Source organism: Nomia melanderi, chromosome 8 (assembly GCF_051020985.1).
Source record: "Nomia melanderi isolate GNS246 chromosome 8, iyNomMela1, whole genome shotgun sequence".
NCBI classification, from domain to species: domain Eukaryota; kingdom Metazoa; phylum Arthropoda; class Insecta; order Hymenoptera; family Halictidae; genus Nomia; species Nomia melanderi.
In genome coordinates, this window is record NC_135006.1 from 13,284,870 (window position 1) to 13,305,996 (window position 21,127).

Genomic DNA, 21,127 nt, shown 5'->3' on the forward strand with positions numbered 1-21,127 from the left:
CTTTATGACATGAATATATCGCCAGCAAGGCCGTGGAATCGTTTTGTTCCGCAATATTCCGGTGAGCTCCGTTCCATCTGTGCTTGGTCTGGACGTACGAGACCACCATCGCAACGAAATAAGAGAAAATCCTCGAGGTACGAGACCCGAGTTGAACGGAAAACCTCAGATCTCTGTAGGAACCGTAATTAACACACCCTGAAACCAGTGAACCCTTCACAAAATTTTTTCCTCTTCCGGCCTTCTCTTATTCAACCTAATCCCAAGAAATCTCAAAAGGTTGTAACTCAAAAATATTCGCATAAAACGAGACTACAAATTTATTAAAAAAAGATCATTACATTCTATAAATCGTCAGCGAATCTGTTCTCAATAAATCAGCCCTGAACCAAGAACGAATCGATTCGATCGCCTTCGGCTGACTGATACAAGGTGATCAAACCAATGCCAATATTTCCAGAGGAAACACAAGTATAGAAGATGATATCGAATTACATCTATCAGCACAAATGCTTATCATAGCCTCGATCACGCCACCCAATATTTTCGACCATGGCAACAGTGGTAAAGCAACATCCACCGGGCCTCCTGTTCAAACGGACCGAGGGAAGCCCCTCGGATCCACTTTCCAACCGCTCACACGATAAGGCACGTGGAATTAATCGCATCTCGTGTCGCACCCTTCCGTCCTTTCCCCATTTTTCTCGTTTTTTTTCCCCTCCATACTTCTTTTTTCGGTCAGTGTGTATGTGCGTCCGCAAGCTCGATGGTTAATCTCGTGGCGCGCCGCAAGCGTGACCCGGCCTGAATTTAAAATCTGACGTATTACACGCGTTGCCGGTGTACACAGTCGGAAGGACATCTACATAGAGTCAGGAATTAGCATAAGCCATTGTCCTGCCAGCCGGCCTCCCGGCCGGCCGGCCAGGAGAATGCTATCTGAAAGCTCTCGCTACAATAACCCTTTGCAAACCGCAGGTGGAGTACTGTTATAACCGTAAATCGGATGAAAACGTATCGCGCGCTCCCGTGATTCCATTCGGCCGGCCCAGAAATTACAACCCCGCAATTAAACGATTATTATCGGACGCGAGATATCGGGGCCGATTTCAATCGGAGCTAAATGTCTTCATAATAGCAACGTGCCAGGATAATCATCCCCCTTTGTCCGGAACGATTGGACAATCCGGTGTCGGGGCGCGTCAGGTATTCGCCCTGAAGACGGATCAGCCTTAAACGCTGTCGGAAGTCTGCGGAGGAATTCTTAGCCCTTTGACCCCGAATTTCGACATTTTGCCGGTGTCGGACTTTGGTGTCGAAATGTGCGGGTTACAAGGAAGTAATTTAGTTGATCAAATAACGAAACGGGAAAGGTTTTCAACGTTCTCGGGAACCTTCGCCGGCAGAAGGTTAACAAAGGCGGTGCAGTGTGTAATTAAAAAATAGTTCTCCCTATTCAACAGTTTGTGAATGTATCTTATGTTTCATATTTGGGAATATATTTGAAAAGGTTTCATAGATGATAGTCATCCGGCAATTTGAAATTAATATTTATCCAGTAATTGATATAATAATTTGTACAGTCTATCCGATTTCCGTTGCACGAACAATTACTAAAGCTTACTTGATTCTTCCGAGCAGAAGGTATACAATGTTTAGCCCGACGGATTAATTAATAAATGGATTGTTTCGTCACGGGAATTCGATCACGCAAATTCACGTTGTTAACGAAATAACAATGCCTTCTGCAACGCAATCAATATTGAATTGCCCATTAATAAGATCTATAGATAACCTACTTTGTCAATCGTAACGCAGTAGATTGATTTACTAGCTACAAAGGCTGGCTGCACATACCTATAGAAAGGTACTTCGAATATTCAAATAAAACCAGTGAATATTATTTATACCTAGGAATCTACGTCGACGCAACAGTGAACGGCGTGCTTACGGAACAAACGTAAATTCATCAACTCCAAAAATCTTTCAAGACTGCTCCAATTCATCCGTCGAATATTTCACTTATCTTTCCGGAAACCGGACGATTATCTCCGGGTTTTTCCCCGCGAGACGCGGCCCAGCTTCCCAGAAAAGTGGTTCGCCCTGTCGCGCACAGAGGTTCAATCTCTACTTCCCCGGCCATCCTGCGGTCTCCGATTCGAAGAACCGAAGAAACGAGAGAATAAGAAGTGACCAGAAAATTCCTCGTAACGTTTCGTACAGCTCATGGCTGTCGATCTATGTGATTCCCGAATGATTCAGGAATGACACCGAGGAGAGACGCGACAACGAGCCTTTTTCTTCCGTTTTCGTTCCTCGGCGTTCCCACCCCCACGCGGTATCGTTAATTAAAGGCGACAAGAGTCTTTCACATAGCGAAAAAAATGCCACGGCACATGACGCAACGCGACGTAGCTTGTTTTGACGAATGACGAGAGAACAGCTTGAAGAAGGGCACATGAAAAGAGGAAAAGAGGGAGAGAGAGCCGAGCACACATGTCTCCGCGTGGTCCGCGTCTCGAGGAACTCGCCAGAGGGTCTGCCCTCTCCGGCATATGCGAATTGTGTAACTGGAGGATCGTAAAAATCCGAGAGCCGACGACCGAGGATTTTTCAGTGGATTTTCACACGAGGTGGTCCAAGGGAACCGACCCAGTCGCGTCCAATTAAATCGCAGCGGAAAACACGTGAACCCACTTTACCCTCCTAATTCCCTTATTCTCCCTTTGACAGGGAGCCCGGGAGACTGTCATTTCCAATACTTTCGAGTTATCGTCTTTTTGACGCCGACGCGACCTGCGTCGTTTGTCTATATGCTGCAATTGAATTAGACTCCGAGTTATGTTTCTAATGATATATTCGTAGGACGAAGCATTTTATGATGGAATAATTAATACCAGTTTGTGGTATTTGAAAGAATATTTTTAGAACCGGTAAATTAGGTCGATATTTGTGTTTCAGCTGGCTCTGCGAAGAGATTTCTACTTTAGATTAATATTATAAGATTAATTACTTTTCTGGGATAATTATAGTTTCAATGAATAAATGTTACTTATCGATATTTTCGACGTTGGATGATAAACTGATAAAAGTGAATTGCAGCAGACAAATTCGAACATTGTATAGAAATCATGTTATACACTTTGTCAACTTAATTACACATACATCACTGTATGATCTTATTATATCTTCTCTGTCATATAACCAAGACAAAGTCAAATATACAATACAAAATCCTGTGTAAATACAAATATAAAAGAATTCATGTTACCGGTTCGAAAAATCCGATCCCGCTCCGTCTCAGCATCCCGTTTCCAAGCGAACCGGGCGATCGACAGAAGCCAGCGTGCGCTAAGGAGAGAACGATAGCCGAGGAACCGGCGAAAGAAGCGGGCAAACGCGGCCGCGGCCCGTAATTATGTCACAATTGTGCTCCGCATACGTGGCGTAACACAGTCGGATAAGCGGGGTAATGAAGCCGATAAAAATGCGTGGAGCATCTATTTTTAGACTTTCAACCAGTTTCGTCATTAGTCCGAGACTTCCATAGAAAACCCAAACCGAGCATTCCAATCGAACCAACATAAAAACAGATCGAACCCACGAACCCGCAAGTCATCGAAAGGAATAAAAATGTCCCCGTGAGAAACGAGAAAGCACTACGAATCCTCAACATAGTCTACCCTTAAGTTCTAATCCAAATAAAATCCTCGAGCCGTATCGACGACAAGGTTCAAGAAAATGAGGCGACAATTTTTCAAAGGTTCCTAAGGGTAAATATTAAGAAAAAATAACTTTCACTAACCACGTGCTCCTGGCTGCCGTCATTCCCGCTGAGGATGACCCCGGGCGAATCGCAGGAAACCGGAAAACCCCTCTTCGACACTGATATACAAGAGGACCGAAGAAACAAACGCGCACCACCTTCGCGGTCGGGAGTCGGCCACTGACTGAACGTGACTCTGATTCTCTGGAACCGGGAGGAGGCTGCGTCGACCGGTCAGGGACCACGAGCCTGCGGCCTTCTGACACTCAAGTCACCGTCAATTCCTCCCCCTCGCCGCCTTGCACGACCGTTCCTTCCTCTTTCTCTTCCGCCGGGCTGTTGCGTTTCGTTTACACTCGCTCGTTCTTTCCTTCCTTTTTTTCCGTTCTTCATAAACAGACAGCTTTACTTACGGGGAATTTGATTCGACCCACTCCCATCCACCCGCACCCCCTACCATTCCCTCTGTCTGCCCCCCCCCCCCCTGCCACGCTACTTCCACCCCGACTCTGCTTGCCTTTCTTCTCCCTGGTCCCGGGTGCGCGAGTATTTGCGCTGGAATCGCCTCAAATTAGACGGGGAAAACAGCACTTCGACGAACGCGACTGAAAAAAAGATTTGGGTCGAGAGCGTGTGCGCTGTGGTTTTCACCCTTCCCGTGGTTTCGACAACGGTCGGAATGTCTTTTCGTCCCGAAGGTATCTTCGATGTGACGTTGGGACGTGATGCGCGTAGCGTAATTAGAAATTATTTTTTTAACAGGTTTTAACGCGTTGAATGACGTACGATTTTAAGGTGTAGAATATACGAAATGAAAAGTATACGGTATTACATTATTCGATCGAACTGCGTTGTTAGTGTCGCAAGTTCGTCGTTCTGAATGTCACCGCATTAGGCAGCGTTATTTACAATATAGGAACGTTCTCGAGCAGTCACCGTTTAATCGAGGGAATTACAGTAATTGAATTTGGAGCACCGGTGATCCCTGCATTCAACGTGTCAATGAATGCAAATTTTCTTTTATTATGAAGTTTTGTAAATTTGACGCTTAGTTCGGGTTAGGTTCGAAGTTTTGCACTGACGTTCGAGACACGCTGTGTATATGATTTTAACGCCCGTTTATTTTTCTTGGTATATTGGTAGGGAATGTTGAATATTTTCCATGGAATAACGTCAAATAAGGGCAAACGGTTTTCGTGACGCTGCCCACGAGAACCATTTTTTGTTTGTTTTAATATCCAGGCCGCATCTGTAGATTTCGTCGTACCAATTTAGAAGCGTTGTGTTGTCAAGAGAGAATGAAATGGAGGTTTGTCCAGCGTAGGCTTGAGTTTCGTTTCTTTTAAACTGCTTTGGGGGACAGGCTGTAGGAAAACAGCGGTGAAAGTACCAAGGAGTCGCATACAAACGTCTTTGTTAGAATTTACTTTAAAGGTGCAATTCTGTGGAGATTATTTATCAAGGTGCAAGCCATTCGAGCGAGTAATAAATTAATTACGATGCGTGGCAGTAATTCTAAACAGACTATAACAGTAGCACACTTTGGCGCATATTCACGGACGAATTGTGAACAACACCCATAAATTCTGCAGACTCGTTCATCCATTCATTCAACCACTTGCGAGCTCTCTCTCTCTTTCTGGGACTCGACTGCTTCGCCCTTCCACCGTGCGTCTACTCGAAACTTTGAACCTTAATTTATAATATAAAGTTCCCTAGAAAATATTGGATAACCTGACGCGAATATTCGCATATGATTGTTACATTATTACATTCTCGTGAAACCCTTCATTTTGATTTGTACGAAGAACGAATATTTTGATAATACGATTGAATTCGAAATATACAGTTTACGAAATATTAAATATACAGATAATTGCGAGTGAGGGAATTCGAGGCGGAACGGAATATCTAAACATTCATTCTCCATTTTTATCCACTTTTATCTGTTACATCAACCTATGTTATATACGCAGCTTGTTCGTTGTCTTCTATTTCATTATCAATCAAGAAGTCCACCTCTGGCCAATAAATAAGAACTTCATTGATATAAATATAGAAATACAGCAGTTCGCCCCATTTCCTTCGATTATCAACTTCATTTCATTATTAACTATTACAGAATCTATTAACAAAATTGCAATCTTCCCACATACCTATTATCTTCTACTAGCTTCTATAAAAATAGAAAGCATCATCGATTAGTCGCACACTAATCAACCTTCGTCAAGAAAGAGCAAACAAAATCCCTAAAATGAATTTCGACTGGCAGCAGCCTATTAACCCACTTCGTACGAATTCAATCAAACAACACGCACGGAGCAAGGCGAATTTCCATCGGATTCCCCGCCCTCTCATTAAATCATTCCACGGGCCAGCAACGTTTCGTAAACGTATCGAAAAGTCCGCGCACGTGTTCGGCAGGGAGGGCCGCGATTCGAAAACGCGGCGGGTAGAGGCGGCCGGCGCGTTTCTGACCCAGTGTGCATCGCGAGTCACGTTCAAGGCCGAGGCACAGACAGGAAGAGCAATGGGTTCTGGAAATTCATTCAGCCGCTCATTCACTCGTCCCCGGGCGTCTTAATGAAAAGTGAGCCGGCGATTTACGAGCCGATCGGTCGATGCGCGCCGGCTCCGCGTGGAAGCCGGCCGATGAATAATGTAAAGCGTGCTCCGGTGATGGCCCGTTAATAGTAACGAGCGACATTATTCCTCGCGATGGAATACGCGAGCAACGCCGCGACACACTCGAAGGAACTACAAAACGGACGGGATCGGCCAAAGAATCGGCAAGAACAAACGAATCGAATTCCCGAAGAGGTTTTGTCGCTCGTAATCTGCCCATCGCTTAGTTACGCTAAAGATTGCGGGTTTGATCGGTCAGTTTTGATCTTTCTGCATCTGGTTTTTGATAGATAATATCGTTACTTCCTACGATCTAGATTCTTACACAGTAACTTGATCGTATTCGGTCGATGATCGAGTCTTGCAAATATATTTTGAAAAGCTTCGTTCAACGTCTATTTATTTTGACCATAGATTGTTAATAAATCGGGAGATCTTATTTTTCTGCTATAAACCCTAGAAAAAAGGGTAATCGGTTAATGCTCATCTTTCTCGTACCGTCTTCGATACTAACTTGCTGTCCGTCAATACGGTTACACTTAACCGATCAAAATCATGATACAAGACACATAGACCCCTTTCGTCCACGTTTCATCCCGCTAGCCATCGAATGGTACACGGACAATAGCAACGTTTGCGTATACTGCGAGCCACCCTCTAGCGTTCTGCCGATCTCGCCGCGATTACGGGGCCCTTTCTTGATTGCGCGCCGCGAACGAGGAAAGTTCAAGCGAGAGTCCTCTTCTCAAACACCGGGATGCCACGCAGGATCTCGAGGCAACGGCTGGAAGTTTTAACGATAAGATTTAATGGCGGCGCGCGGCGGTGCCGCGAACTCTCTCGACCGGCGTAAATCGTTTTCAACAACTATGAACACCAACGAATTGTTCGCCGAGGCCTCTTCCCTTCGACCCTTCTTCCCGATCGTTCCCCCCCATCTTTTTTCCCTCTTTTCGACTTCGTCCCCTTCCGACGAAGCCGCGTCGACCCGAAACTCGATTTCGCGCTCCGTCGTAACGAGTTCCCATTCGTCGCGGGCGGCGTGTCGCTGATTCCGAATCTCGGACCGGTTCGCGTGCGTAGAAGCGTGGTTCGCAGCGATTTTTATTGCGCGAACCTTCGCGATCGTGCAACCTCGTCCCGAGGATTCTCGCATCGCGATTTGCGGCTGATGCGGAGCTTCACGGGTAATCGGGTTTCTTAATATCGAGCGACTGTTGCCCGGAGTTTATCGTAAATGTGGGTTAACGCGCTAATTCTGCAACTTCCAGCGGCGGTGTTGGTCTTTAAAGTTCTGTTTCATTAAATTTAATTAACGCCACGATCAATTTGCTCGCGTAAATAGGAATAGATTTCATTTGAACTATGCTGTTTAAATATCACTGGTAGAACAGTTGCGCCGATTTATAGACTTTTAATGCGCCCAGCGTATACGGCAATACATCAACAGTTACAATGAAATCATAAATAATAAGCCCGTTCCGAACATAAAATTTTCCAACGGTAACTCGCAGCCGTATTCCTCGAATAAACGCGCGGCGGAAGCACGAAACAATTGCACCCCATTTTTCAAAATCTGCCGCGCCACTCCATACTATCCAACAGCGAGAAAACGAACATTGCAATTATTAGAACAGACATGAAGCTACATCGACAAAGCCCGAAAATTCGTTTCACAGCAGCGCGCGGGAGCCGGGGTCGACGCGGTAGTTTCACGGGTCAATCCGTTCGCCAGCGGGAGAATGAAATACTCTCCGACAGGCAACAGTGTATTCAGCCCTAATTACACTCCTCAATTTCCCTGTACATTCGACGTATCACGGAGCGAGCGTAAATTCATAATCTAATTACAATACTCTTGCACAACTCTGAAACCTAAATACACCCTTAGCAACACCGGACCACGGATATATTGAAAAAGCTCGAGGAAACCGAGAGAACGAGGATCGGCTGAAATAGACGCGAAGAACACGGAAGGGTTAAAGAAAGAATTTATACCACAAGCTACGAGATATCTCGTGGCGCTCACGGTACGTACCCTTACGAGATATCTCGCAGCCGGCGGCGAATGGGTTAAGGCGTATAGAATCCATTAGGACTAACCATGTGCATCGACGGCGCATCTTGGCGAATGACAGTTCCCGGCGCGGTCGGGAATCCTCTCGTCTGTCGGGGTCCTCTCGTTTTATCCCGTGATTCACGCGTAGTCCTGGACCTGGTGCGAGATCACTGATTCCCGGGGGTCCTCGCGGAAAGGACGCGCGCGTGCAACTCACGAGAGAAAACTGACCGAAAGAACCGCGGAACTCGGAGAGAGAACCGACCCCCGATACCGAGCCTCTTTCGTTCGCCGAGAGGGAAAGAGGCGGCTCGGCCGCCAGACAGAGCGAGAAAGGTGGATCCGCGGCAGTGGGGAGAACGGAGCGGCGGATAGACGGAGACGGGAAAGGTTGGACGCGGGAGGACCGATGAGGAACGAGGGACGAAAACCGGCGAGAGGGTGGAGAACCGAAAGAGAAGAGAACGACCGAGGGAAGGGGGAGGGGTCTGGTGGGGACTTGTTACTCATTCATACCCAAACGCCTCCGCAAAATTGTGAGCAACCGTACCAGGCCGACGATTCTCGCTCGAAATTCCGAGCGACGATGTCCGATTAATGAATTCGCCGTGGCCGCCACGCCGGTTTAACTTTTATTCACTTTTACTAACGCGTCGGACGCCGACACTGGAAATTAATTTTCGCATCACCTCTCTTTCCGTCCTCTTTTCTTTCTGTCGCGTCGCGGCGGGTAGGCAACTGCCACGGCGAATCGGGACTTTTCAATTTCCGTTTCGTTAAGCGAATCGCCCCGATTTTGTGGGATTTTTATGGGCGTCGGCTCGGCCCGACTTATTAATTCGAGCACGGAGAGATGGAGGATGGATATGTGCGTTTACTTTTTTGCTACCTGGACGCGTCCGCGTGACACTTGGTCGCAGGCGGTTGGTTAATAGCGTTTCGGGGTTTAATGATCGCCTGTTCAGGATTTATCGATGAGTTTCTTTTCAATGGAATGACGACTGCGATCGCGGGAAGTTTAAGTGGGTGAATGGGGGAACGATTGGTTGCGGGATTATTGCGTGATAAAAGAATTTGTCGATGGGAAGGTATTCATTTGTTTCAATTACCGGTTAACCGAACTTTCGGGGAACCTATCTTGACATGTTTGTTTAGAATGTTGCTTGTTGAGATTTCAGAAACTGGACGTCAATGTTGAAGTAATATTCTGCATGACTTCGTAAACGAATACCTTCCTGTGACGCATATTAATTCGATGGTTCGAAGCGTGGAAAATAAGGCTTCAGCGGTAATGGTAGCGATAGCGTGATCCGTTTAAAAGAATGTGGTTAAAATGAAACTACAACAACGAGATTCTAGTAACGTGCGAGTATCAGAAACATCTACATTGGTGGGACCGAACGATTTTGACGAATCGCTTTCATACCCGCGCAGAAATTGGAATGTAGAATGAAATATTGATGCGTCGCAAATTTCTTTCTACGGAACTCGAGCGATTTGTTGTCGGAAGGTTACACAATGACGCGTAGTTGAATCGTTAATGGAATATCGCGAATCTAAGGAAACCGTTGACCGAGAAGAAAAGTATAAAACAAGCGAAAGAATATTATAATCGTGCTATCGCGGTGTTGCTCACGTTCTCGGAAATCGGTGGACAAGATTATCGCACGACCATTTGTTAATTAACGCCGGTGCGGTCGCATGGACAATACGTGTCGGATGCGCAATTCGATTTGAACAGATCGGATAATACGTTCGGGCAGATGCGTTTTATCCGTGCCAGCACGCGCCTTTTATTAATCGACGTTTCGTATTGTTAATTGCGTGTCATGACCTGGATCGTCGTGATCAGAATAATTAGTACGACACCTGGTGCAGGTGTGCGCCAAGCAATCCTGTTTCATCAACTAATTACACCAACCCGAAAATACAATCCGTAGATATTAACCAACTGTTACTATTCCTAATTAAAAGACAAGCGACGAACTATTCCGGGTTAATGAATTATTAACATCGCCGATTTAGCGACGTAAGAATACCACCTCGGATCGCTGAACTGATTCATCGGGGAAATACTATAATTAAATCGCTATAGAAACTATTCTAAATGAACTCCAGAAATTGAATTACGCGACAGCGTGACGTTATTTTTATCCTTGCTTGATCCCGAAGTAAATCGTTCGACACCTCGAAAACGATCAATTGAAATCCTTTCTCCAATAATTATTTATTCTCACTTAGCGTTTCTAATAATAAATTCAAAGCTGCCAATATCTCTCACGTTCAATTAAAGGATAATCCTGTTAAATAGATTAAATTTATTCGATCAATCCTCCGCGCCATGTTCAACGTAAACTAAACGAGCTATCATTAATATTTCATCACGTATCATATCGTGTTTTATTTATTCACCGATCGGACCGCGTTCGCCGGTTGCTTGTGATCGATACTTGTTAGCGGCGTCTCGTTAAGTCTAGACTCGATACCACCTATTATCTGATTCGTGAAAGGACCCTATTCAGAAACCATGTTTTCGACCCACTTCGATTTCGTTAAAACTTTGCATATTCATAGACCTGTATGCGGGACGTCTATACCTAGACTGGACGGGAGAGTATTCGAAGTATGTATTTGGCAAAATGTTTCGGAGGTTATAACTTTTGAAAAAATCACAAAAAGTTCAAATTTCCGAACGATGTGCAATTCTGCGTTTTTTTTTCCATTCTGTAAACAAATTTTTGCGCATTTTGATGGTTTCCGTGCGTAGGCAAATAAAAAATCGCACCGCGTTCGGAAGACTGAATTTTTTGTGATTTTTACGACAAAAATAAAAGCAATATTTATTTCCAGTCGAAAGTTATAACGTCCGAAACATTTTGCCAAATACACTTTGAACACTTGCCCCTCCACTATCTTAAGGCACAGAAGAAAATTACGCTAGGATTAGATGACACACATATAGGCCTATGAATATGCAAAGTTTTAACGAAATCGAAGTGGGTGGAAATAGTTTCCGAATAGAATCCTTCTGGACTCGAGGATTATTAGCGATTTAGCATGTTTCAAATAAGCCAGGTGCTCCGCCCTGTCCGATCTCATTGACGAATTCGCCCGACGACAAATCACGGCACACGTGCGACTAACTGATAACGCCGCCATTTTCTGCGGTTCCCGCGTACCGGGAGCCACCGGTGGCTGATTAGCATTAACGACGCACAGTTAATTGACGCGTACTGATCGCCAGCCTATCCTCAGGATTTTGTTACACCGCGTCGCATCGATTCCGTCGATTATTAATTTCATCGTGAACCGCTTGTTCGTTGAGCAATCAAAATTGAATCGCTGTCTGTTACCTAATCGTCGTGTTCGTGGATGAAATATTCGTTTGCGGGTCGCGAACGTTTCGTTCGACGTGTCCGCAAACTCTGCTGTCGCTTGCGAACGATTTTGGAAATTACAGCGAAGAATTGAGAGTTACCGCAGAAAACCATGTCTGAGAATTTAATATCAATATCATCGCACGTGTATACGATTTTCTCCAGCCGATTCGAATTACTTTAAGTACAGAAGTAATAACGGAGGAAGAGAAACATACATTTTTTCTGTAAACACTGTTCGAATCCGATGCTGTTGAATGAATATCGAGGTTGATGAACCCAGAGTCGTCGATCGGAGTATTGTGAGGCGTTACGTAAAGGTGTAAACACACGGGCTTGTTGTATACGCTTTGATCTTTGAGTTTACGGATAAGGAATCGTTGGGACACTGCAATTTCTATGAGCTCACGTAACTTTCATGTGTTTCTCTTATAAATAATTCTTTTAATGTTACCATTCATTTCGTTCGTCGTAGACGAATAGCGTGCTTCAACGTTAAACCTTTCTCGAAAGGTACATTCTTCTCTTTCGTTCGATGATAGGTACATATTTATGATTTCTTGAGGTTTTCCGTGAAACGTTTTCGTTAACCAGCAAAGTGTTACATTAATTTCTGCCCCGATGTCCATATTTTAAAACAAAGTGTTTGGAAACCCAACGTGACGCAGATAAATCGTATAAACATCGAAAGAGAAATTGTCTGTAATCAAATAAACAAACATTTCACAGAAGGAACTTCTAAATATACGTGATCTTGCTCGTACATCCCGCGAGGGCAGTGGACCACTGTATTTATTTAAATAGGGAGTAGACGTTTCAGTGAACTGCACGGTTCGTGCTCGGCATTCGTAACTTTGTTAGAAGTGTACGATTCCCTCGTTCCAAAGTTGTCTTTGAACCTAGTTTTAATTACATTAAATTAGAGTCCACTTCCCGCAACCGACTGTTTCATTCCGAAACTTATACCTTTAATTACTACGTTCAGCGAAGGAAATGCAATCCGCTGGAAAATAATTGATCATTACTGGAAGCTTATTTTTAGCGTTCAATCTGACATCAGAGCATTCGAATCTCGAACGACTGAAATTCGTTCAAACAATTGTCTCGCGTGAATGGCAATTTTGCCGTAGCTTCGGAGTCGCAGAGTTATTTTCCTGGAATTAGATGAAAAATAGTCTACAATCGTGGAACGTTGCAGCAGAGACGCTTACGCAGAAGTATTTCCGCGTGACGCGTTAGTCATACATTATACTATTTCCAAAAGAAACATCCGACTACGCTAAATCGAGTCACTATCGTCGTTATCAGACCGTTCGGTCATTTTTTCCACGCGAAGGACACGTGTCCTGCTGTACGAGCGAGTAGGGGTGGGCGTCAAAAGGAAGCAGCTAGTGACCTCGAGAAGCGTCGTTTCTATTTAGGACACTCGATAGACGATAACCATGCTCCAGGATGCAGCCTGATAGAAAGCAGCGCGTGCGATTTAATTTCATTGAGATAGTTGGCCATTCATGCCCGCGACACAGTTACTTCAACGAGTCTTTCTCCATAGGACTGCCAAGGTTTAATCATAACAATTCGAATTCCAACCGGAAAATCGTAATTAATTTCCTCCGATCGTCCAAGGCGTAGTCTATTTCAGTCCCGCAGTTATAGAACGATTCGAACCAGAACTTTCTATCTGCGCTACGAATACGCTCCAGGAAGCAGAAATCAACGAAGCATCAGCAAAAATAACTTTATCTTCGTCCCCAGGTTTAATTAATTTAGAGCCAATTAGGGACGTTTTCGGTTCGTTAATGGAATTGGGTCATTAGATAAAACGTTTCCGAAAATAACGCGAGTCGGTTCCCGAAAGTGATTCCGACAACGGACAAACGACGCGGAGAGAAAAAAAAGGAAAAGAAACGAGAGAAGATCGCCATTGCGCGAGAAACCGCCGAGCGATACGCGTTATAAAATAAATGACGGCACGAGCGAGGGTTACGTCGGGCCGATAACGGGCATTCTGAATTTCATTGATAAAAAATCACGTTTCCGTTCGCCAGCGGAAGCGGCCGAAATGCGAACGTGCAATTAGGACGACTGCGAAATGGCGTACAGCTATAACGTCGAAGAGGTGCCGCCGGACGACGTGCCGTGCGTCCAGCACGACGTACGACGCGCTAAGATGTTTCTTCAGAAACACAGTTCGGAGTCGGGCGACAGCTTGTAAGTTGACCCCTTTGTCCTGTGATTTCTTTCGCAATTGTGACCGACGAAATCACCGTTTAACACGTTGAATGCCATGGGGGTTACCGATGACGCCCGACCAAGTTGAATTACTATAGTTCACTGAATGAAACGATGATTATACGAAAACATTTCTGTATCATAAATAATGCTACCTTATGCGGTGACATTCGGCTAGATGAACGTGCAATAATAATAATGCAGTTCGATCGAATGATTTAATATTACATTCCTTCCATTTTGTGTGTTTCGCTGTATGAAATCGTGCGGCGTTCAACGTGTTAATTAATTTATTAGAGTAATATATGATTTGATACTTATATGTCCACGGTCACTTTAAGGAATGACGATTGGTAATAGAAAAGCAATATTTATCAGGACTCTGAGGGAGAGAATTGTAGAACTAAAGTAGAATTGAAAAAGTTTCCTAAATTTGCCTTTTAAAGTTAATATACTGTTATTCTTGGGTGATATATATTGTCGTTTATAATTGGATATATATCGCGAAGTGATTTAATTCGTTTCATTATCAGCCAGTCGATCCCCAGTTAGATACTCGAAGGGTTTCTCGAACTGCGCGAAGCTCATCGCGATCTGGAAAATCACTGCGGCAACATCGTTCCGTTGTTAACGTGGCTATCAAAGCGAAAACGCTGCAGAGTGGCAACTTTCTACCCCGATACTTGATTTAATTAAACGCGAGCCGACAAATCTTGATAACTAGGACTTGTCAAAGTAATTTCTACCGAGTTGACCTTTATGAGAACGGTTTCGCGGAGTGCGGGTCAACGAAGCGCTAGAAATCGAATAATTAGCTGGCCCGTATTATCGGAGTGCCAACTGAGAGATTTGAAACCGGTTCGTTGTTGAAATTCGAGAAATTTATGAAAATTCAAAGAATCAAAATTCCTCGACGTTCAAGAAGACGAAGGAAATTCTTTTCGCTCTGTTCACTCTGAATACGGTGCAGATACGATCATTTAACCGAGCTGCTGGCCAAAATCCTCGCGGAGAGACCGAAAAACGTCGTCGACTTTTTCGAGGAATATAGTCGACGAGTGAAAGAAGAGAGATTTAAAACGGACACGGACTATATTCGAGATTTGTACGTGCCGCCGGCGCGATACGAGAACGCGAAGAAGATTATCGAACTGTTCAAGGTGCGATTAAAATCGAATCTGTGATTTGGCCGACGCATAAATAAAGCGCGGAGCGTTAGGAAATGCAATCTTTTTCCCCATTTCGAGTTTATGTCTTCGTATTGGAATCGTAGAGCGTTCAACAGATCGATGAAGAGAATTCCGCAGAGCTGGAGGAAGAGGGCGAGGACGACGAAGACGAGGGGAAGAGAAAGGAGAAACCGAATATGATGATCCTTTTGTTCTATTTCGAACAGACTGACGTAGGATTGCCCCGCAGTGAAATGGTGGTGCTTAATTTGTCCATTCGGAAACTTATGGTCGACGCCCCTATAGAGAACGTCAGGTGACGCGAATGGAAATTAAATTTATCGTGAAATGGAATATTAAAATCTCGTAATATATGTTCGTCTACATTGATAATGAAATAATATTTGCATATTAATAACTGCTTATGTTGAAGATTCTGGGGAAAGATCCTTGGGAATCCGAAAAATTATTACGTGGTAGAGGCTGATCTTAAACCAGACGAGTTGGATAAAAGATTGGAGGTATCGTCCAAGTATATTATGGTTTTATAGGGATATTACGAATAGAAATCGTTGATCACTTATAATCTATTTTTCCCTTTCATTTCATACGTCGAATGAAAAGTCGAGTAAAAAGTTCATTATACGCTAACAATGGCCCCATTCAATGGATGTCGTCGAAGAATAAGTAGAAATTAATTGTACGTAGAAATTAGCAGAAATGGAGAATAGGAAACGGGAAGAGGACCAAACGAAGGCGGAAGTAGCTGCGGTAGCTGCGGATGAAACAGCTGCGCAAGCAGAACGAGAAGATGCAAGGGATGCAGAGGAGGAGGCAACGGAGAAAGAAGAAAAAGAGAAGGACGGTTTGAAGCTCGTGTTTCCACCGCTGCCTATCGCTTCGTGGAAACCACCACCGGAAGTGCCCATGGAAAAAATTGGGACCGGTGTGAATTCCAAGGTATAATTAGACTTAACGATCCCATTTCACAGATTAAGAAAAAAGTATTTTACTAAGTGTCAGAGAAAAATCACTGTTATAAAATGCATCATTTATTAATCTGTGAAATATGAAAATCTGAAAGCTAAATTCTTTAATCCGAAAGAAGAAACATTGCTCGTTTGCCAATGATCGCCAATAATTATAATAATTCAGAACAAAATGGCTCCTGATTACTATAGATTAACCCGTATATTGCCGTCTTCTATTAATTACAAGTTCACTTTACAGTTCTATACTATTCAGATGATTTCCAATGAATTTCGCCAAAGCGATCTACCCGAAAGATCAAACGCGCGAAACCTGAAATGCTCACATAACCTACAAAGGCGTGAGAAGCGTCAGAGCGAAAAGTCCTCATAGCGTGCAAACACGCGTGATTCCTAAATGTGGGCCACAACAAGTTCACGGGTTAAAGAGATTCTGCATTGGCTTCGTTTCAAGCGTTCACCGAGGTCGCACGTAACCGCCAAGATGGCCGTGACATTTTTCGATTAAACCATATGGCTTTTAACTACCAACGTTTCGTGTGCCATTCTTTTTTTCGTCGGCGTGCGATACACGCTGAAAATGATACAGTCTCCGGCGGGTACAGCGAATGCCAAAATATACACACGTATACACCCGCGATACTAATATGCAATGCAAAACACGAGCCGTGTTTTTCGCGATTCCCGAGGTGCACTTTGTCGCAGGTGTATTTTGTATGCAACGAGCCCGGGCTGGACAAGTGGATCGAACTTCCACCGGTTACACCGCAGCAGATACTAATCGCCCGGCAGATTGTCCGCTGTTGCACGGGAAATTTGGACACGCCGGTACGTGGTGGCCGGTATATCCAGCAGTTTCCGTGTCGCTTAGGTGTTCCCCGATAAAACGAGACGAACCGTTTTTACGTCTCAGATTCACACGTTCCCGCCGTTCCCCGGCACGGAAAGGAATTATCTCAGGGCGCAAATAGCGAGGATTAGCGCGGCCACTCTGGTCTCGCCTGTAGGATTTTTCACTCTCGCCGGCGAGGACGAGGAGGAGGCGCTGCCCGAGGAACCGGAAGAGGGTAATTTTTCATGTTCCCTTCGGTGACGCCGCCTTACGCTCGCTGCCGGCGAATCTCGATAACTGTTATTCGAAGAAACCACGTAAATGATTCTCTGACTGAGTTGATCTATCAACCGAGCTGATCGTTTCAATTTGTACACCGAAAGGTAGCAATTTCGATTTGCTGTTGGTGTAATGTATGACAATCAGGTGTTCCCCAAACGAATTCGAGTTAGACGGCAATGAGTAATTGGATTATTCAGTTTGAAGTGCTTTAAGTTCGCCTTACATTATGCAGGTGAAACCTTATCGGAGAATCCGAACTACGATCCCCTGCCAATTAAGGAGTTAGCGGACAGTTCTATGGCGAACTGGTGTCATCACTCACGATATATTTTGAAACAAGGACGTACAAATTGGTGGGACCCTGACAAGAAAGAGGATGAAGTTAGTTGAAAGGAACAGCCTTTTAAAGTGTTTACTGCAATATAATACAAAGATCCTCGCATCTATCCGAAAGTAGTATACTACGCTTTATTTATAATATCATTTAGGAATTCATGTAATTTTGTAAACCCTTAGGAAGACATCGACCAAGAAGAATTAGAGGAAGAAGAAGAAGAAGAAGAAGAAGAAGAGCAGACGACAAAGGCTCGAGAAGAGGTAGGACCTCCTCTGCTGACACCCTTATCAGAAGACGCCATCATGGATTCGATAGTTCCCTGGACAGCTAGGCAATCATCGCGCGTGATGGCAGATTTATCGGTGGCACTGGTCAAATCGAACATTTGGCCTGGAGCGTTCGCATTCGCTAGCGGAAGGTGCGTGCACTGCTGACCTACACCCGATAATGATTTTCCATTAAGTAGTTCATGGGTCTTCGATATGTATGCGAGCTGCGAGTATAAATTCTACCGGTGTATCGAAGAAACAGGTCGGTCACCTGGAATCTCCTATCACGCGACGAGTCAACCGGGGAAAGAGGAATTATGGCGCGTTAAAGGGAAATTAATGCGCGGGAAATTACGCTAATGTCAGTTTAATGGTGCCGATTCGCAGACGCTTCGCTAACGTGTACGTCGGCTGGGGCCACAAGTACAACGCGTACAACTACAGTCCGCCGTCGATGCCGCCGATTCAAGAGCAGTACAAAATTGGCCCAGAGATCATGGAGATCCAAGATCCTACTTTCGAACAGGAAGAGGCCTACCGCATTGCTCATTTGCCGCCGTCGCCACCCATAGCGACAGGTAAGTACTAATTAACGTATTGCGCAAAAAAGAAATACCCGTTCATTAATGAACGGCTGGAGATTCGAACAGCTTGCAGCAAATACAAAGTTTTCACAGCGAGTATGAGTGTAATAAAGTTTATTTTAATGCAGATACGATAATGTAAACATATTGTACGCCGGCTAAATTTCAGCTACTAAAACTGCGAGCGTCGGTGATTATATTGATATATTTTCACACCCTTAGCACTCCAGGTTCTTTTGTAATCTATCAGCAACTGAAACTAATTTTTAGAGTATTCCTAGAGAAAATTAGAAATGCTATAACATTTCTTCGATCCTTTATTTTCCTTGTTAGCACAAAATTTGGACGTGTGGAAAATCAAATAATTTTAGGGTAGTTCTTTAAGATTCATTAAAATATTTAATATTATAACTGGTGCAATATTGGAGCCTACAGAGTTCAAAGGGTTAAACATCAATCAAACCGAAATTTCTAACTTGCGGAAAAGAATCAGGAATTCGATGTTGCAATTGTACTTTGGATTTGTGTTACACGTATCTAAAATGTTACATTAACGTAGAATTAGCAATTAAACGATAGACTAAAAATCCCGCATTATCGCGGGGCCTGCGCGCAATGTGTTAAATATAGGAATCTTTAGATAATGAAATGAGAATAGATTGAAGCACGTTTTCGTAGAAAAGAAAAATTGAATTAGGCAAAAGTGAGATCATTCTATAAGTGTAACACGACTTGTGCTTGTTAGATGAGGAAGAGGAAGGCGTAGAAGAAGAAGAGGAAGAAGAAGAAGAAGAGGAGGAGGAGGATTAAGGTAACTATTTTATCAGCAAAGTCAGGATCTAAATGTGCTGGTAAAATAGTTGGAAGATGTATAGCTTATGCTTTTAGGGTATAGTAGCTAACTTTGTCGAAAGAGTTAGCAGCTGTAAGTACGTTCTCTGTTCATACGAATACTAAGTGTATTATGTTTTATGTGATAGATGCTGATTTAATATGACGTATATTAAATAATTTGAAGTCATTTCCCATTTTGTAAAAAGATGTATGGTTAAAGTAATAAAAGATTTGTATTTTCATACCTTGAAAATTCTTGTTAGATGTCGTCTGTCCTTCTGTCGGTAAAATTGCTTTCTGATAGTGCTGCTTCGGCTAAAGAAGCTTCGCCATTTTGGAACCACATTCCTATGTTCTTATTCACGTGCAGCATTGTTTGTTGAATCCTAACCTCTGAAACATACAATTCCCGCCAAATATTGTTAAGTAACGTATATTTATGTTTTATGAATGAGAATGACTGAAGAATTTGTGGAAAATGAATTTCAATTGCGACCAATGAGTTGTGAATTAAATCAATTATCTATGCCTGATGGATCAGCAATGTTAATGCAAGGTAAATTAATATCAATTGTTAACATTACTATGGGTGTATAATAATTATACTTTAGGAGATACAACAGTTATTGCTGGGATTTATGGACCAATAGAAGCTAAAGCACAAAAGATGATGTACGACAAGGCATCCGTGGAAGTATCATATGCTCCTCTAAAGGGTCCAGCGAGTAAGTCTAATAAAGTCAATAATTGATTATATTTATACATTAACTTTTTGGCGCTCTACTAATGTTATTTGTTATTCAAGAGGTTGATGACAGAATGACAGAAATGTACATAAAAGAGACATGTGAAGCTGCAATAATGGTTACATTTCATCCAGCAACGTCTATATGTATCAATGTACAAGAATTGGAAGATTCCGGTGGGGTATGGCACACTTTTATATATTTCAAGCAAAACTACTTGAACTTTATAATAGTAATTATACATATGTGTTTCAGTTATTGAGCTGTATACTGAATGCAAGCTGTTTAGCACTTATTAATGCTGGAATTCCAATGAAATTTACTATTGGAGCAGTTACGTGCATTATAGAAGAAGATTCTGGAAACATCATTTTGGATCCTGATAGCATTCAGCTTCAGGTACGATTGTGAAAGTGTAATCATATTTATAACTGACAGTAGTCTAACTTATTATTTTTTTTTATATAGAATGCTAGGGCAGAATTTACATTTGGATTTGATAGTATGAAAAAAGATGTAATATGTTGTCATACCGAAGGTCGTTTCACACAGGCAGAGTTTTTCGACGCGATGGACAAATGCAAACAAGCTAGCCAATATGTATTTGATTTCTACAGAAATCTTGTAAAAAAGTATGCAAAAGTAATATAATATTTGCGTATTTATTTAAAATGTGATGTTTTAATAGTTTCTTTTCATATATGATCTGAGATTCCTACCACTGATTCTTTCGTTGATGTTCCTTTCATTCCATCCGATGATATTCGCGGTTCCTTGACGATGCAATGCCATAGACGGTGTTTCATATTTAGATCAGATGTGCACTTCTCGCTTGAGTTCTTAATGTAGCGTATAGTTCACCTACCTGCTGACAGATGGCTGGACACTTTCATCTGTTAAATGCTGCCATCTAGTATCCGAAAACATATTCATGGATTGAAGTTCGTCCTGTGCAACGTATTTAAATAAAATCTCGTCTCATTTTCGCAGTTTAATCCATCCATAAATCATAATTCAATCTCGCCG

At 43.2% G+C, this 21,127-nt stretch overlaps 3 protein-coding genes and 1 long non-coding RNA gene across 10 annotated transcripts in view; 2 read left to right on the plus strand and 2 right to left on the minus strand.

Annotated features, from left to right (window-relative positions):
- The window catches only part of Ppn (proteoglycan-like sulfated glycoprotein papilin), a 175,361-nt gene extending 166,642 nt beyond the window's left edge, over positions 1-8,719 (minus strand). For 2 of the 5 annotated variants that reach the window (XM_076370317.1, XM_076370318.1), the window contains exon 1: positions 3,806-4,095. In XM_076370317.1, coding sequence (XP_076226432.1) covers positions 3,806-3,828 — 23 coding nt within the window. In that variant the 5' untranslated portion in view covers positions 3,829-4,095. Of the gene's footprint in view, positions 1-3,805; positions 4,096-8,494 lie in introns of those variants that run through there. The other 3 variants (XM_076370315.1, XM_076370314.1, XM_076370316.1) reach the window with 3 other exon arrangements.
- LOC143174840 (uncharacterized) overlaps positions 1-20,924 on the minus strand; it is a 67,853-nt gene extending 46,929 nt beyond the window's left edge. For 2 of the 3 annotated variants that reach the window (XR_012999270.1, XR_012999272.1), the window contains exons 1-2: positions 20,821-20,924; positions 19,601-19,748 (exon numbers count right to left, since the gene is read on the minus strand). This is a non-coding gene — a long non-coding RNA (uncharacterized LOC143174840). Of the gene's footprint in view, positions 1-4,267; positions 4,372-19,600; positions 19,749-20,820 lie in introns of those variants that run through there. The other variant, XR_012999271.1, reaches the window with a different exon arrangement.
- On the plus strand, positions 13,920-19,331 carry Rsph4a (Radial spoke head protein 4a). Its single transcript, XM_076370020.1, has 11 exons — positions 13,920-14,038; positions 15,030-15,219; positions 15,333-15,544; positions 15,662-15,749; positions 15,937-16,188; positions 16,923-17,045; positions 17,131-17,284; positions 17,564-17,716; positions 17,852-18,086; positions 18,325-18,515; positions 19,267-19,331. Exons 1-11 carry the CDS (start codon positions 13,920-13,922, stop codon positions 19,329-19,331), a joined length of 1,782 nt encoding a protein of 593 aa, XP_076226135.1.
- Rrp46 (exosome complex component Rrp46) lies at positions 19,681-20,752 on the plus strand. Its single transcript, XM_031977684.2, has 5 exons — positions 19,681-19,911; positions 19,967-20,080; positions 20,161-20,282; positions 20,357-20,500; positions 20,570-20,752. The coding sequence occupies exons 1-5, from the start codon at positions 19,806-19,808 to the stop codon at positions 20,750-20,752; spliced, it is 669 nt and encodes a 222-aa protein (XP_031833544.2). The 5' UTR covers positions 19,681-19,805.
- Positions 20,925-21,127: the final 203 nt, after the last annotated feature.